A 13,634-nucleotide genomic window follows, 5' to 3' on the forward strand; every position below is an offset into this window, starting at 1 on the left:
GGGGTCGGCGCGGGGTCGGCGCGGGGTCGGCGCGGGGTCGGCGCGGCCGGCTCGCGGGGCTGAGGGAGGCAGGTAGGCCGTGGCGGCCCGCGCGGGCGGCGGGGTCCGGGCGTGCGGGGCCGGCCGCGGCCTGCGGTCGCAGGGGGCCGGGGCCGGGGGGCGGCCGGGCCTCGCTGGCCCCGTGGTCGAGCAGCGGACGCCCCGGGCCCCGCCGGGACGGGAGCGGAGGGGCCCGCGGCGCGACTCCAGCCCAGCCCGGGGGCGGGAGGCCTGCGCGGGGGCTCGCGCGTGACGGCTCTGGGGGCCCCGGGCAGGATGTACACACTGCTGTCGGGGCTGTACAAGTACATGTTCCAGAAGGATGAGTACTGCATCCTGATCCTGGGCCTGGACAATGCCGGGAAGACGGTGAGTGTCTATTCCTTGGCCGGCCCCCCTCCCCTGCCTGGAGCTCTGTGTTTGTTTTGTGCCGGTCCTGGGGCTTGAACTCTGGGCCTGGGCGCTGTCCCTGTGCTTCTTTGGCTCAAGGCGAGCGCTCTACCACGTGAGCCACAGCTCCACTTTTGGTTTTTTCTGCCTATGTGGTGCTGAGGAATCGAACCCGGGGCCTCATGCATGTAAGGCAAGCGCTCTACCACTGAGCCACCTTCCCAGTCTTGTGTTTGGTTCATTTGGGCAAGTTTATCACCAGGCAGAATCAGAACTCCTCCTGCTCCTGATGGGCACTACCAGCTTCGTGAACACGTTGCCCTTCGTTTTTACTTAAGGAGTAGGCCCCAAGAAGGGTTATTTAGGAAAAGCACCTAGTTTCTGCCCTAAGCCACACTGTGTACCTCTTCCTCTTTCCTTAGACCTTCTTGGAGCAGTCAAAAACCCGGTTTAACAAGAACTACAAGGGGATGAGTCTCTCCAAAATCACCACCACCGTGGGTCTGAACAGTAAGGGGGCATTTTAGGTGTGGATTTAGGGGGAGGATGCTTCCCACAGCCCACCTAGCCAGTGGACAGAGCCTTGTAAAGCCCCTTAGAGTGGTACCAAAGCAATTTGCTCTGTCCCCAGGACAGTTGGGCGTCGATGTGCAGGGATCAGGGTCATGAGCGAGCCCCTTCTCTCCTCTCCCTAGTCGGCACTGTGGACGTGGGAAAAGCTCGCCTCATGTTCTGGGACTTAGGGGGGCAGGAAGAGCTGCAGTCTTTGTGGGACAAGGTAAGACATATGCCACCTGCCCTGGCTGCTACTCTGAATGGTTTTCCTTGCTCTTTTTCTCCCATTACCCATTTTCCTCACGAGTTTTTGTTCCCATTCTGCATGACTCCCTGTGTCGTCCTTGCTAAACACATACAAGAATGGCCATGCTGAAGTGCCTGCTCCAAAGGAATCTCCAGGATGGCCAGTGCAGGGCTTCCCGTGGGAGCTCACAAGAGGGCTGTCCTTAGGCTGCCGTGGTGTTGCTGAGAGTTTGAGGACCCAGAACCAGTTCTTTGACTGTTTCAGGGAATGACTTAGCACCCTACCATGCATCAAGGTAGCTCTGATGTCATAGAAAATTACACAGTGGCTGTGCCACAGGGCTGTCAGTGCATGTTTTTTCTTGGGAGAGGATAAAAGAAAAAAAGAGAACCAGGGGGCTTTCCCTGCCCCCAAAAGCGAGACACAGTTGCTAACTTAAGGGTTTTTCTGGTTGTTACTACAGGTCAGCTTGTGTCTCCCACTGGGTCTGCCTGCGGTGCTGGCCAGGTGCCTAGCAACTGCCTTTTTTTTTTTTTTTTTTGCCAGTTGCGGGGCTTGAGCTCAAGGTCTGGGCTCTGTCCCTGAGCTTTTTGCACTCAAGGCTAGTGCTCCTACCACTTTGGGCCACAGCATCACTTCCAGTTTTCTGGTGGTTGACTGGAGATAAAGAGAATCACAGACTTTGTTGCTCAATCTGGCTTTGAACCCTGATTCTCAGATCTCAATCTCCTGAGTAGCTAGGATTACAGGCAAGAGTTACTGACAGGGCTGGGAAGGTGGCTCAGTGGTACAGCACTTGCCTTGCATGCCTGAGGCTCTGGGTTTGATTCCTCAGCACCACATAAGCAAAAAGAAAAAAAAGCTGGAAGTGGTGCTGTGGCTCAAGTGGTAGAGTGCTAGCCTTGAGCTGAAGAGCTGAGGGACAGTTCCCAGGCCCAGAGTTCAGGCCCCACGACCAGACCCAAAAAACAAAAAAAAAAGAGTTACTGACACCAGATTTATTTATTTATTTATTTATTATGCCGGTGCTGGGACTTGTCCTTAGGGTACTGTCTCTCAGCTTTTTGTGTCGTGTCTCTTTAGCCACAGCTTCCTTCCAACTTCTTTTGGTAGTTGATTGGATAGAGATAAGAGCATAGGTAGGCATGACCTCATCAGATGCTCTTGGCAGCCCAAGTAGACAGCCTGCAGGAGCCAGAGTGAGGCCACCACTGGGGAGGCCACCACTGGGGAGACCACCACTGGGGGAGACCACCACTGGGGAGACCACCACTGGGGAGGTCACCACTGGGGAGGTCACCACTGGGGAGGTCACCACTGGGGAGACCACCACTGGGGAGGCCACCACTGGGGAGGTCACCACTGGGGAGGTCACCACTGGGGGAGACCACCACTGGGGAGGTCACCACTGGGGAGGTCACCACTGGGGGAGACCACCACTGGGGAGACCACCACTGGGGAGGCCACCACTGGGGAGGTCACCACTGGGGAGACCACCACTGGGGAGACCACCACTGGGGAGAGACCACCACTGGGGAGGCCACCACTGGAAGCCCTGGTGGCCTCTGTGTAGTCATGCTGGCTCCCCTGTGCACTGCCCAAAGTTGTTCCTTTCCACTGGGAAGGGGCCCCTCCTCAGAAGAGATTGACAAAGGCTGGGTAAGGGCTGTGAACTGTCTCTGCAGCTGCTTGTGGGGCTGTGTTCATCTTGTTGCTTCTCTTTTGCTGGGGTGTGGCCTGGTGCCGAAGCCCCTCTGCAGGTGGCTGAGTCACCTGCTTCTCGCCCACTTGGAGAAGTTGTCATTGGACTTTGTGTCCAGCCATGGTGTGCCTGCATGACTCTTCAGAGTCAGAGTCTCTCCCTACAGCAAAGGGCTCCCATCACTGTTCCCCATTGAGTTCCTGGGTGCTGTGTCTGCCAGAGTCTGGGGCTTACGATTGTCTCTAGCGGGGAGGGTTGCAGTGTGGGGTGCACGGGGAACTGCAGAGGCGCATGCCACGAGGTTCTTGTGATGTGACGTCCTACGGGACCGTGGGCTGGCACTTTGTATCTAGGGAGCCCCCACTGCTGCCAGAGAAACCCTGAGATCAAACACCTGGTGCCCAGCCATGTTAGTGCCACCAGGCTGGGTGCCTTGCAGTGGTTCCATTGGTCTTGGGTGAGGGAGCCTGTCTCTTTAATGCTGTGGTCTGCCACCATGGCCTCTGCTACCCATCGCGGAGCATATGCCGCCCCGTCGGCAAGCCAAGCATTTCAGGCCCCGCAGATGTCCTGGTGGGCCTGGACACAGGAGCCCCTAATTCATTGCAAACATCCTCTGTCGTCACGTTTGTGACTAGGTGGCGCATGCTGCCAGCCTCAGGTCTGCACGTACACACACATCTCAGACAGCAACTTCACATGCACACAGGGCCAGCTGGGTGTCCCAGATGTTACCCTCTTGTGGTCTTGCAGGTCCTTGCGGCCACAGTGCTACCCCTCATCTCACCACAGGGCTGCTCTTCTTGTGCTTGGTCTCAGGGTCTGATGCCCATGACATTGCCACCTTGCTTGGGGCTGCAGGTGCAGCTGGCTGATTCTTACTGGAAGCCTTACCATGACCATTTCCACCGTGGCTACACGCTGTCCATAGCAGGACCTGCCAGCTCTCATGCCAGCTTTCCAGTAGTAGCCCCTGTGCTATGCCTGTCTGCCAGAGCAGCCCGTGTGGTCTCGCTGCAGATCCCTGTAGGAGTTGCCCAGTGCGGGTCTCCTATTCCTGGGGAGGACCAGGGGAGCGGGTGGGGTGACACAGATGTCTTCACGGCTGGAGCGCGAAGGACCTGTTCTCCCTGTGGTCACCCACGGGCAGAGACTCGTGGCTCATCGTGGCCTTCAGGCCAGTCAGTGTCACCCTGAGGCGCAGTGCGAGTGTGTACTGTTTTTCTGCTTTGCATGGGTGTGGGTCTTCCCCTGGGGGAGAAGCGCCCTGCCTCCCCCCCCCCCCCCCCCCCCCCCCCCCCCCCGCCCAATAGCTGCTTTGTCTGACACTTAGTTAAGTTCAGAACTGGCCACCTCCAGCTTACAGAGGTCTGCAGAGGCCTGCAAGTCTGAGCACAGCAGCGCCAGCTCTGTCGGGCCGGGTAGTGCTAATCTGTCTGAGACCCCTGCTGACTGTGGCCTGGGCTCCTTCACTCTCAACCCTGCTTCTCACCTTCATCACCACCATCAGGCCAGGGCTGCAGGCAAGTTCTTAGGAGCGGCAGTGGCACTAGCAGGTCAGCCATCTCTCCGGGTCAGCAAGTCTTTCTTCGAGTGACTGGATGGCGCGCTTGGGTCTCCTGTCCCCTGGCTGTCCTGAACGGAGGGGGGGCAGGACCCCCAGAACGCCACCAGTGGGACAACAGTGCTGCATAGCCACATTGGTCCTTGGCAAGGGAGGCTCTGGTCCCCAGCTTCTACTGCTTCCTTCCAGTACTATGCGGAGTGCCATGGGGTCATCTATGTCATCGACTCCACGGACGAGGAGAGACTGTCGGAGTCCAAACAGGCCTTTGGTGAGTGCCTGGGGGTGTGGCCTTGAGGGAGGGCTGCGCGGGCCCATGGTGCTCCCTTGCCAGGCCTGTTGTTACTCAGACTGCTTGGTGTGTGAGGGAGGGGGTAAGAACGTTGCTTCTTTCTCCATATCTGCGGACCCTCGAGCAGGTATCCAGCGAGAGGCAGGGTGGTGCTAGGTGCTGCCTTTCTTACTCTCCCCAGAGAAGGTGGTTTCAAGCGAGGCGCTGGACGGTGTCCCCATCCTGGTTCTGGCCAACAAGCAGGATGTGGAGGTAAGCCCCGTCCCCGCATGGCCTCTCCGGAGCAGGTAGAAATTCTCAGGGCCCCTCCTGCCCCAGCCCTTCAGGACCTCCAGCTTCCTGGGCCCACACAAAGGCAGGTCTGTCCCCCTGGAGGTTCTCAAGTCAAACCTTCCCCCCACTGGTGCTAGTGGACGCTGCCATACACGGCATGTTCTTTCCACTGGAGGGCAGGTGTGTCCTGCCCGGAGAGCTGGGGCCTGGGATGGGAGGACCTAGCTGAGTGAACACTGAGCCCCGTTCAGTGTGAACTCTGACCCAACCCGGCCCTGCTGGCCTTGGGACAACCTCTGTGCCAGCCTGAACCCAGGGCCCTGTGAGGGAAGTGGCCCTGCAGTCCTGTCATCTGCAAAGCTTGGTGGCGGCCAGCACCTGGAGGGAGGCGCAGCTCTGCTTCCAAGGCAATCCTGTGCCCCCACTTCCTGTCCTCACTGGCCTGTGCCCTTACTCCTGCAGACCTTCCCACTGTCCCTGCCCCTGTGGCTCCTAAGCTCCAAACAGAGGAGCCTCTGGTTTGGGACAGAGGAGTCCAGCATCTTCCATCAAGGAAAAGGAGAGCAAAGAAGCCTCATGGTGGATGGGTCTGCCACCTTTGACATTCACGTCTCTCTTTCAGAGCACAGTATCTTGCTGGGGCTGCCCATGGGGCGGGGCTGTGGCCTTGGAGCCACTTGTGAACAAGTCCTCTGGGCTCTACCACTCATGGGCAGACAGGCTCAGTGCAGTGTCCTGACACTGGCTGCCAAGGGAGGGCATTGAGTCCTCGGTTCCCTGGGGAGAAAGTGTTTCCTGGGACCCCATGGAGAAGGTGGGAGGTGGCCAGGCCCTGAGGCTGCTCCTCAGGACCTTACTCTCTCCTTCTCTCTCCCCGCCCCCGCCCCCGCCCCCTTGCCCCCAGACATGCCTCTCCATACCGGACATCAAGACCGCGTTCAGTGACTGTACCTGCAAGATTGGCCGGAGAGACTGCCTGACCCAGGCCTGCTCGGCCCTCACAGGGTGAGTGACCCCCTCCCCCCCGTCCCGGGGTCCCCAGGGCCCGGGCCCCCACTCACACCCTTGTCTCTGCAGCAAGGGAGTGCGTGAGGGCATCGAATGGATGGTGAAGTGCGTTGTGCGGAATGTGCACCGGCCGCCGCGGCAGAGGGACGTCACGTAACACGGCAGTCCTCACGGCTGGCTCCGGCCTGCGGATCCTGGGCCTTGGGCTCGCTTTGTTTTTTGGTTCTTTCACTTGCTCTATTTTCTCTAAGAAACTTTTTTCTGTGACTGGAAAAGTAGGCATCCAGAGGGTTTTGCTGCGGGGTATGGGGCTCCCAGACCAGCCTGGCTCCACAGACCCTGGGCCCAGGGCCCTCTCGGGGCCTTGCATGCCTCCCAGGGAGGCCTGAGGGGAACCTCATGGAATGTTGGGGCAGGCTCTGGCCAGAACTGATTATGGAGATGTTCTAGGGCTCATCTTGAGATATAGCTCACACTCCTAGAGGGCAGCGGGACCCCCAAGCATTTTTGTTTTGTTGAGACACCTCACTGTATATCCCAGACTGGCCTCAAAGTCTTGGCCCTCTCTCAGCCTCCTGAGTGCTGGGGCTACAGTTGTGGGACACCATGTCTGACTGTGCTGCAAGCTTTGAAGCAGCCTAGGGTCAGAAATTGTGAGCCTTACTCAGCGGCCCCTTCCCACTGTGCTTCATCTCCAGGGGAGTGGGCTGCTGTGTGGAGTGCTGGGTGTGCATCTCCTTATCCCCTCCACACAGCTCAACCAGCTGTGTGGGTCTGCATCCCCAGCTAGGGGGTGGGGAAGGGGTGGCCGCCCGCCCCTCACGGGGGCTTGGCTGAAATCTCTGGCCTTGCCACTGTGGCCAGGGCAACTGTGGAGCTAGGACTACCTGGCTGGCCCCTGGTCCTCCATCTCTCCAGACAGCCTATGGGCTGTGACGCCTGGAGAGGTCAGATGGCTCCTGTCCAAGGTCAGGCTACACCAGGCTGGTCCCTTCAGGAGTGGCAAGCACAGCTTGCAGGAGGGGCTGGGCCTGCAGCCTCAGGAAAGAGCCAGCAACTGTGAGGGGAGGCAGCAAGGCTGGCTCCTTAGTCACTGGTTCCCAGAAGGCACTGGCTGGGGAATCCCAGGGAGAGGATGGGGCTGGAAGGATAGGATTGGCACTGCAGGTGCTGGACCAGACCCCACGCCCCGGCTCTATGCTGCCAGCCAGCCTCCCAGGGAGATGAGTTCCAGAGTGACCTTAGGCACACCACAGTGGGCAGGAAGCAGAGAGGATGTGGTCCCCCGCTGGTCTTGGAGTAGGTGCAAAACTTGAAAGCAGCTGGCTTTACAAAACAGCTTTATGAAATAAATCTAAAGTCTCCTTTGGTGCACAGCCAAGCTCACTTGGGCTGGGAATGTAAAGGGGAGCCACCCCAGAGGGCCTTAGTGGGATGTGTGCCCTGACCTACCTCTGCGGCCCGTGCAGCCCAGCCACAGTGCCTGAAGCTGCTGGGTCTGCAGCCCCCAGCCCCCTCCCCATGCCCAGAGCTCCTGGAGCCGAAGCCACCAAGCCCGGTGGCTGTCCTGGGCGGCACCAGGATTTGCCATCTTGAAGCCCTGGAAAAGCAGAGCCGCTGATATGTTCACACTTCCATCCTGCCAGTAAAGTTAGGCTAGGTGGACAGGTCACTGGAGGCCCCAGTGCACAAACCCTGGAGGCAGATTGAACTGGACGGTGGGAACATGGTGGGACGGACTGTCCTAGATGCCCACAGACCATACAGAGGGATGGGGCGAGACCTGACCCACCCACCCCCCTCGTAAAGAGGTTCCCAAGAGCTTTGAGCTTTCTGGGTTAGAGGAAGCAGGAAGGTATGATGTGGCTGTATTCAATACTTGGGGCTCCCAGTTTGCGCTCTGCCCCCAAGGAGGGACCCTAACTGGGACCCCACAGGTGCAGGCCCTTTCCAGCCTGATCACCAAGTCCTCTGACCAATCCTGCCCACCCATGATGGTGCTAGCTCACCTGCCTCACCCAGCCTTGAATCCAGTGTGGTTGGTGCACAAGGTGGGCACAATGAGGGCCAAGCCCCAGGCAGAGCAGTCATCTATGCCATGCTGAGGGTGCCGGGCGGCCAGGTCAGCAGCAGCCTGCACCCTCCCCTGCAGTGACCACACCCCTTCCCACCCAGCACCCACTTGGGGCAGCCACTCAAGAGCCAGGTAGAGGTGCATGCCAAGAAAAGCTGACCGGTGAGAAGCAGGGTGGCGTGTCCCGGTACCCAAGCCACTCTGGTGTAGATTGTGCCACAGGCAGGTGGGCCCAGCCAGCACCAAAAGCAGAGCACACAGTGATGGTGGCGCTGGCCCCAGCCTGTCCCCACGGTGATTCTGTATGGACGCTGTCCACAATGTGAGCCTCCCCGCCGAGTGCTGCTCCATGCGGGGAGGTAAGGGCAGGGCACCAAGCCTTATGGAAACCCCTTCTTGGGTACTAAAGGGGGTGAATGAGGCCACCCCCCAGGGCATCCTCGGACTGAGCTGTAGGAGAGGCGAGTGCAAAGGGCAGTGGTTTGGTGGGGGCTACGTAAGGTCTGCCCCAAGGAAACTTGCTCAGGAGCCTAGTGCGCGGCACTCAGGCTAGTCCAGAGGGACCCCCTATCAGGAGACTCCCCCACACCAAGCCCCACAAACAGTCTAGGCAGCTGCCAGTTTATTAGCTGGTCCTGGAGTTGAGCAGGCATGCTGCCTGTGCCGTCCAGGCAGTCTGGGGATTGGGAGGGCCTCTTGGCCTAAGGCCGGTCCCAGCAGGTCAGGTCCTGACGGTCTTCCTAGCCCTCACTGGGGCTCCAGCCAGAAGACCTGTGTGATGCTCTGTTTCCTGGTGGCGGTGTGGCAAGCAGGACATGTCCTAGAAGCCTGTGGAGATGCCCAGACTGCAGTGTGCACTCTCGGGCCGGGACCTGGCTGCAGGCCTGACCCTCCTCATGGCCCACTACCTGGGGTGACACCTGGCAGAGCCAACCTGGATGTGCCGGCGCCAGCAGGCCGAGCATCGGTAGAAGTCGCAGGAAGGGCACTGGAAGGGCACTGCATCCTCTGCCCCGCAGCCCGGGCACAGGAAGGAAGCTGCAAGGGGCCGGTGTGAGCCCACCAAAGCCCCCAGAGCCACACCCCTGCCTGCCACCACGGCCTCTACAGCTCACCCCGCCCGGGCTTCCGGCGCCCGTGGGGCAGCTCGGTGGCGGTGCCCTTGGCCTCCACGTTCCCAGCTGGCCTTTGTCTAAGGAAGGATGAAATCTTGCTCTGAGTCTTCCCAGGTTTCTCCCACAGCAAGGCGCCTAAAGACACAAGTGTAAGAAGGACTAGCGCTTGCCCTGCTGCGCCCTGGGTGCAGGGCGCCTGGGCAAGGTAGGCAGTTTGCCCAGGCAGGTCCCACACCTGGCCTGGCAGACCCACATGTGCATTCGTGCAGCCTGCTTGGGCTCTCATGCCGAGAGCCTAGGGGCCCTGCCGTGCCCGTGCCGGTGGTGATTAGACCAGGAGGCCCCACTGTGCCCATGCCCGTGCCCGTGCCTTTGCCGGTGGTGGTGGGAGGAGGTCCCGTGGTGCCCGTGCTGGTGGTGGTGGGAGGAGGCCCCGGAGGAGGTCCCGCTGCGCCCGTGCCTGTGTCCGTGCTGGTGGTGGTAGGAGGAGGTCCCGCTGTGTCCGTGCCGGTGGTGGTGGCAGCGGCACTGGCACCGGCAGCGGCGGGAGGACCCATCAGGTCCGAGCAGGTCTTCAGGAACTGCAGCTTGTGGTGGGGACGCACAAACATGCCAAACCCTAGGGGAAGGAAGGAGGCTGTCTCAGGCGCTGCCTCTCCCAGCACCCCTGCCGGCCTGGGACCACTTACTCCGGAGCAAGGGGAAGTCCTCAGGCCTGGTGGTCGTTAGCGAAGCCAGCACAGCCAGCACCGTGTCAAGGTCGTCGTCCTGTTTGTACGCCCTCAGCGCTGCCAGGAGCTGGCTGTGGCCTTCAGATCCCAGGGCTGTGCGCACATCCGTGAGGAAGGTGCTCACGGCAAGCTGGCCTGGCTTCACTCCAGACTCCACTTGGCGATCTCGGCCAGGGTTTCCTGGTAGCAGAGGTGGCACAGGGTACGGGGGGCAGAGTTCCCGCCACCCCTTCCCATCTCCTGGGAGAACAGCTCTAATCTGAAGCCACTCTCAGGTCAAAGGGAAGGCCCCACTTGGGTCTTAAGAGAACCAGATACCTGTAGCAAGCAGCCCAGTGGACAGGTGGGGCCTGCCTTGGTTCAGATGCTCTCCAGGGCCCAGTTGTACATCCTTGGACATTGTCAGTTCAGACTCAACTTCTCTCTTTCCCAAAGAAACAGACTCTGGAGGGCCTGGAACGGTTCCCAGGGAGGGGTCAGATCTGACGGGGGAAGGCTGGGCCTCGCCTCCGCTCAGCAGTCAGGAAAAGCATGTGGAAGCTGAGGCGCCCCCGTCTCCCCAGCCTGCCAATTCTGCTGGCACCAAGGAGCAGGGCGCTCAGGGCAATGGATGCAGTGCTGAAGCTGGAGGGCAGGCCTTCCTGAGGAGCACCAAGGCAGAGAGGTGTCCTGTGTCCAGGACGCACAGACAGGAGTCTCCGAATACAGGGAGGTCCAGCCCAGGGCCGTGGGGAGCAAGGTTTGCCCCATGAGCGCAGCTACACTGTCAGCTCCCATGCCAGAGCCGGGAGACCAAGCCCAAGGTTGTCCCAGCCACTCCAAGTACCACCTGCACTCTGGGCCTGGGCTGAGTCCCCATTTACCAATGGAGTCCAGGGCTGGCTGTGCTGGCCGCCCTTGGGGAAGGCTGGGCTCCGGCCAGTAATTGCAGCCTTGGCCCGTTAGCTGGAAGCACATGTCCTCAAACTGCTGTTTGTGGTGGGGTCGTACGAACTGGTAGAAACCTAGGGGGATGAGATGACTGAGCATGGAGGCTCTGCGAACTGCATGCTACTCAGAGCCCCTACCTGAGGAAACAGGAAGGACCGTGGGCCTCAACCAGCCTCCTCTCAGCCCTCCTCCCCCTGCCCGATGTGGGCAGCATCCACAGCCAGTCCCTGCAGGCTGGCGCACCTTGGAGCAGGCTGTGTTTCTTGGGGTCTTCAGCGAAGAGGAGAGCAAGGCAAGCCATCAGGCCTTCGAGGTCATCAGAGCCCTTGTATTTCTGCAGGGCCTGGGTAAAGGTGTCAAAGTTGGCTTGGCTCAGTGCCTGCTTCACAGTCACCATGAACAGCTTGGCTCTGCCCACCTGGGTACCAGCTGCGGGATCCTCCTGCTGAACACATGGCCGAGGCAGTCAGGAGAGGCCTCGGGAGAAGCCGGTGCAGCCAGAGCCAAGTGCCGAGATGGGCCTCCACAGCTCCGCACACACCTCAGGCCCGCAAAGTCCCAGGCGCCCGAGGTGGCTGCACCCGTCCTGCATAGCTGTCCCTCAGCAGCCAGCCCACTCCCCGGTGGCACCAGTTGCAGGCAGCAGGGACCAGACTTCCAGACATGACCATGCAGGAAGAGCAATTCTGGAGGATGGCTCACATACCAGGCGGCTAACCAATCTGACCTTCTTCCTTCCTCCTCTCTGCTCATCGGCCAACCTCTTCTCACACCTTCCCGCTTGCGTGGAGTGCCCAAGTGCCTGAGGATGACAGGTCCCAACCCAAATCCTGTGGCATCCCTCCGGCCCTGCGGTGGAAGGCATCCTGCCCAAACCCCAGAGGCAGCGCCGTCACTCAGCTGGTAGCAGTGTGGGAATGCCACCAGGAAGACAGACCTCTGAGAACACAGAACTGTCAGTGGGCACTGCAGGGGTAGAGACACGTAGGGAATGTGTTCCAGAAAGAGCAGGGATGGGACACCAGACAAGCTCAGCACATTGTGAGCCTTCGGTGTCCCAGGCCTGCAGGTGGCAAGAAAAGTCCGAGCTTGGGTGGACTAGGCCAGTCTGACCCACAGTGGGCACCGCCTGAGGACCAGGGCCCACCTGCCTAGAAGCCATTTGCCCGCCTCATGTTAGAAAGATGCCTAGAAGTCACTGGAAGGAACAGCAGGATGGAGATGCAGCAGGATGGAGATGCTCAGAGGGGCCCCTCCTCGTTCCTACCTCCTCCTCCTCCCCAGGCATCTCAGCCCTCTGCTCGCTGCTCTCCAAGGCAGCCAGCAGCCCCAGGGGCCGCCTCTGGACCGATGCTGGCTCTTGCTCATATTCCACACACAGGCAGCTCTCCGAGTCCCCAGCGGCTGGTGGTCCTGCGGGAACAGCGGCGTGGCAGTGCAGCTCAGCGGAGAGTGGAGGGCTGTGGCCCCAGGCCCACCTCACGCACCTGTACCCCTCCGCTTCAGGCTGGGGACGTGCACATCCAGGCTCGTGGCTTTCCTGGTGGGCAGGGGGCCACCGGGCAGGGCCATCCTCAGAGCACCGTCTCCGCCCACACTCGGGGCCACCACCTGGGGGACAGGCGTGGGCATCTGCGGACACACAGGACTGGCTCAGCCGCTTCGGTGGGATCTGAGGACCCTATCTCACCCTCCCCCACCTCCATGGGCCCCTGGGAACAGGCACTGCTAGCCAGGCATTTAGGAGCTCACAGTTTTCTGAGCTACCCGGAAGAACTGGGCCACGTCTCGGATGACATGGCCGAAGCTGTCATACACTCTGACGTAGGGGCGCACCCAGGAGGGTAGCTGGGCTCGGGCATCGGCCTGGGCAAACCTGGAAGACACGTGGCCATCAGTCTGAGTCCTCTGCCGCAGGAGCTGAGGGCCACTAGGTCTGGACAGACATCACAAGCAAAGACTTGGTATCCACCAGCAGGCTTGGATGGGCTACGGGGAGCTCCATGCAGGGAGGGCTCAGGACTAGAAAATGCCTCAAAGAGCAAAACGTACCTGTGGTCACACAAGAAGACAGCTCCATAGTCCTGGCGGTGCCGGATGACGCGCCCAATGGCCTGGTTCACAGCCCTGGATGCCTGCTGCCGGTACCACTCCTGCCCAGAGAGGAACTACAAGGCCAGCGGTGTGTGTCATGGAGACGGCCGGTCACAGCAGCACTTGTCCCCAGGCCCAGCCCTACGGACTCTCACCTGCCCTCCAGCCACACCCTGGCTCCTCATCTCGTCCAGGAACTGCATCTTGAGGACCACCCGGGGATCCATTCTCGGGGGATACGGGAGGCCCGTGACAATCACACCTCGACCATTCATGTCTGCGAAGTCCAGCCCTTCGCTTGCCTAGAGAACAGGCCAGGAGCCGCTAGCTTCCAAGCGAGTGTGCACACATCCCCAGCTTCTACAGGAGCCCCTCCCGGTGTGGCAACTGACTTGGCCCCCTGCTGGGCCTGTGACTCCTAAAGCCCATGACCAATACCATGCTCAGAACCCCTGCCTGCCCTTGGCCTATGCATCGCCCCAGTAGGCCCCAGGGCCAGCAGCACCACTGGCACCTGCTTGCTAGACACCGAGCCCAAGCCCAAGGAATAGGAGACACAGTGCCTGCTTCACACGAAACTCAGCCCGACAGGCAGCCGGGGGGGGGGGGGGGGGGGGGGG

At 60.5% G+C, this 13,634-nt stretch overlaps 2 protein-coding genes across 7 annotated transcripts in view; one reads left to right on the top strand and one right to left on the bottom strand.

Annotated features, from left to right (window-relative positions):
- Positions 1-18: 18 nt before the first annotated feature.
- On the top strand, positions 19-7,446 carry LOC138837764 (ADP-ribosylation factor-related protein 1). Of its 2 annotated transcripts, XM_070036744.1 has the most exons (8): positions 19-72; positions 315-408; positions 852-939; positions 1,125-1,207; positions 4,687-4,768; positions 4,971-5,041; positions 5,967-6,067; positions 6,140-7,446. In XM_070036744.1, the coding sequence occupies exons 2-8, from the start codon at positions 316-318 to the stop codon at positions 6,225-6,227; spliced, it is 606 nt and encodes a 201-aa protein (XP_069892845.1). In that variant the 5' UTR covers positions 19-72; position 315; the 3' UTR covers positions 6,228-7,446. The 2 variants fall into 2 exon arrangements, with proteins under 2 accessions (XP_069892845.1, XP_069892844.1); XM_070036743.1 differs by lacking the exon at positions 19-72 and having other exon boundaries at positions 157-408.
- The window catches only part of LOC138837761 (regulator of telomere elongation helicase 1-like), a 28,448-nt gene continuing 22,249 nt past the window's right edge, over positions 7,436-13,634 (bottom strand). The window contains exons 23-36 of one of the 5 annotated variants that reach the window (XM_070036732.1): positions 13,170-13,316; positions 12,973-13,088; positions 12,673-12,796; positions 12,408-12,552; positions 12,188-12,333; positions 11,627-11,722; positions 11,164-11,362; positions 10,854-10,994; positions 10,309-10,443; positions 9,949-10,170; positions 9,630-9,878; positions 9,260-9,394; positions 9,053-9,182; positions 7,436-8,972 (exon numbers count right to left, since the gene is read on the bottom strand). In XM_070036732.1, coding sequence (XP_069892833.1) covers positions 8,885-8,972; positions 9,053-9,182; positions 9,260-9,394; positions 9,630-9,878; positions 9,949-10,170; positions 10,309-10,443; positions 10,854-10,994; positions 11,164-11,362; positions 11,627-11,722; positions 12,188-12,333; positions 12,408-12,552; positions 12,673-12,796; positions 12,973-13,088; positions 13,170-13,316 — 2,073 coding nt within the window. In that variant the 3' untranslated portion in view covers positions 7,436-8,884. Of the gene's footprint in view, positions 8,973-9,052; positions 9,395-9,629; positions 9,879-9,948; positions 10,171-10,308; positions 10,444-10,853; positions 10,995-11,163; positions 11,366-11,626; positions 11,723-12,187; positions 12,334-12,407; positions 12,553-12,672; positions 12,797-12,972; positions 13,089-13,169; positions 13,317-13,634 lie in introns of those variants that run through there. The other 4 variants (XM_070036734.1, XM_070036733.1, XM_070036731.1 and 1 more) reach the window with 4 other exon arrangements.

The sequence above is a fragment of the Dipodomys merriami genome, unplaced genomic scaffold, assembly GCF_024711535.1.
Source record: "Dipodomys merriami isolate MVZ:Mamm:240054 unplaced genomic scaffold, mDipMer1.0.p SCAF_275, whole genome shotgun sequence".
Taxonomy (NCBI): Eukaryota; Metazoa; Chordata; class Mammalia; order Rodentia; family Heteromyidae; genus Dipodomys; species Dipodomys merriami.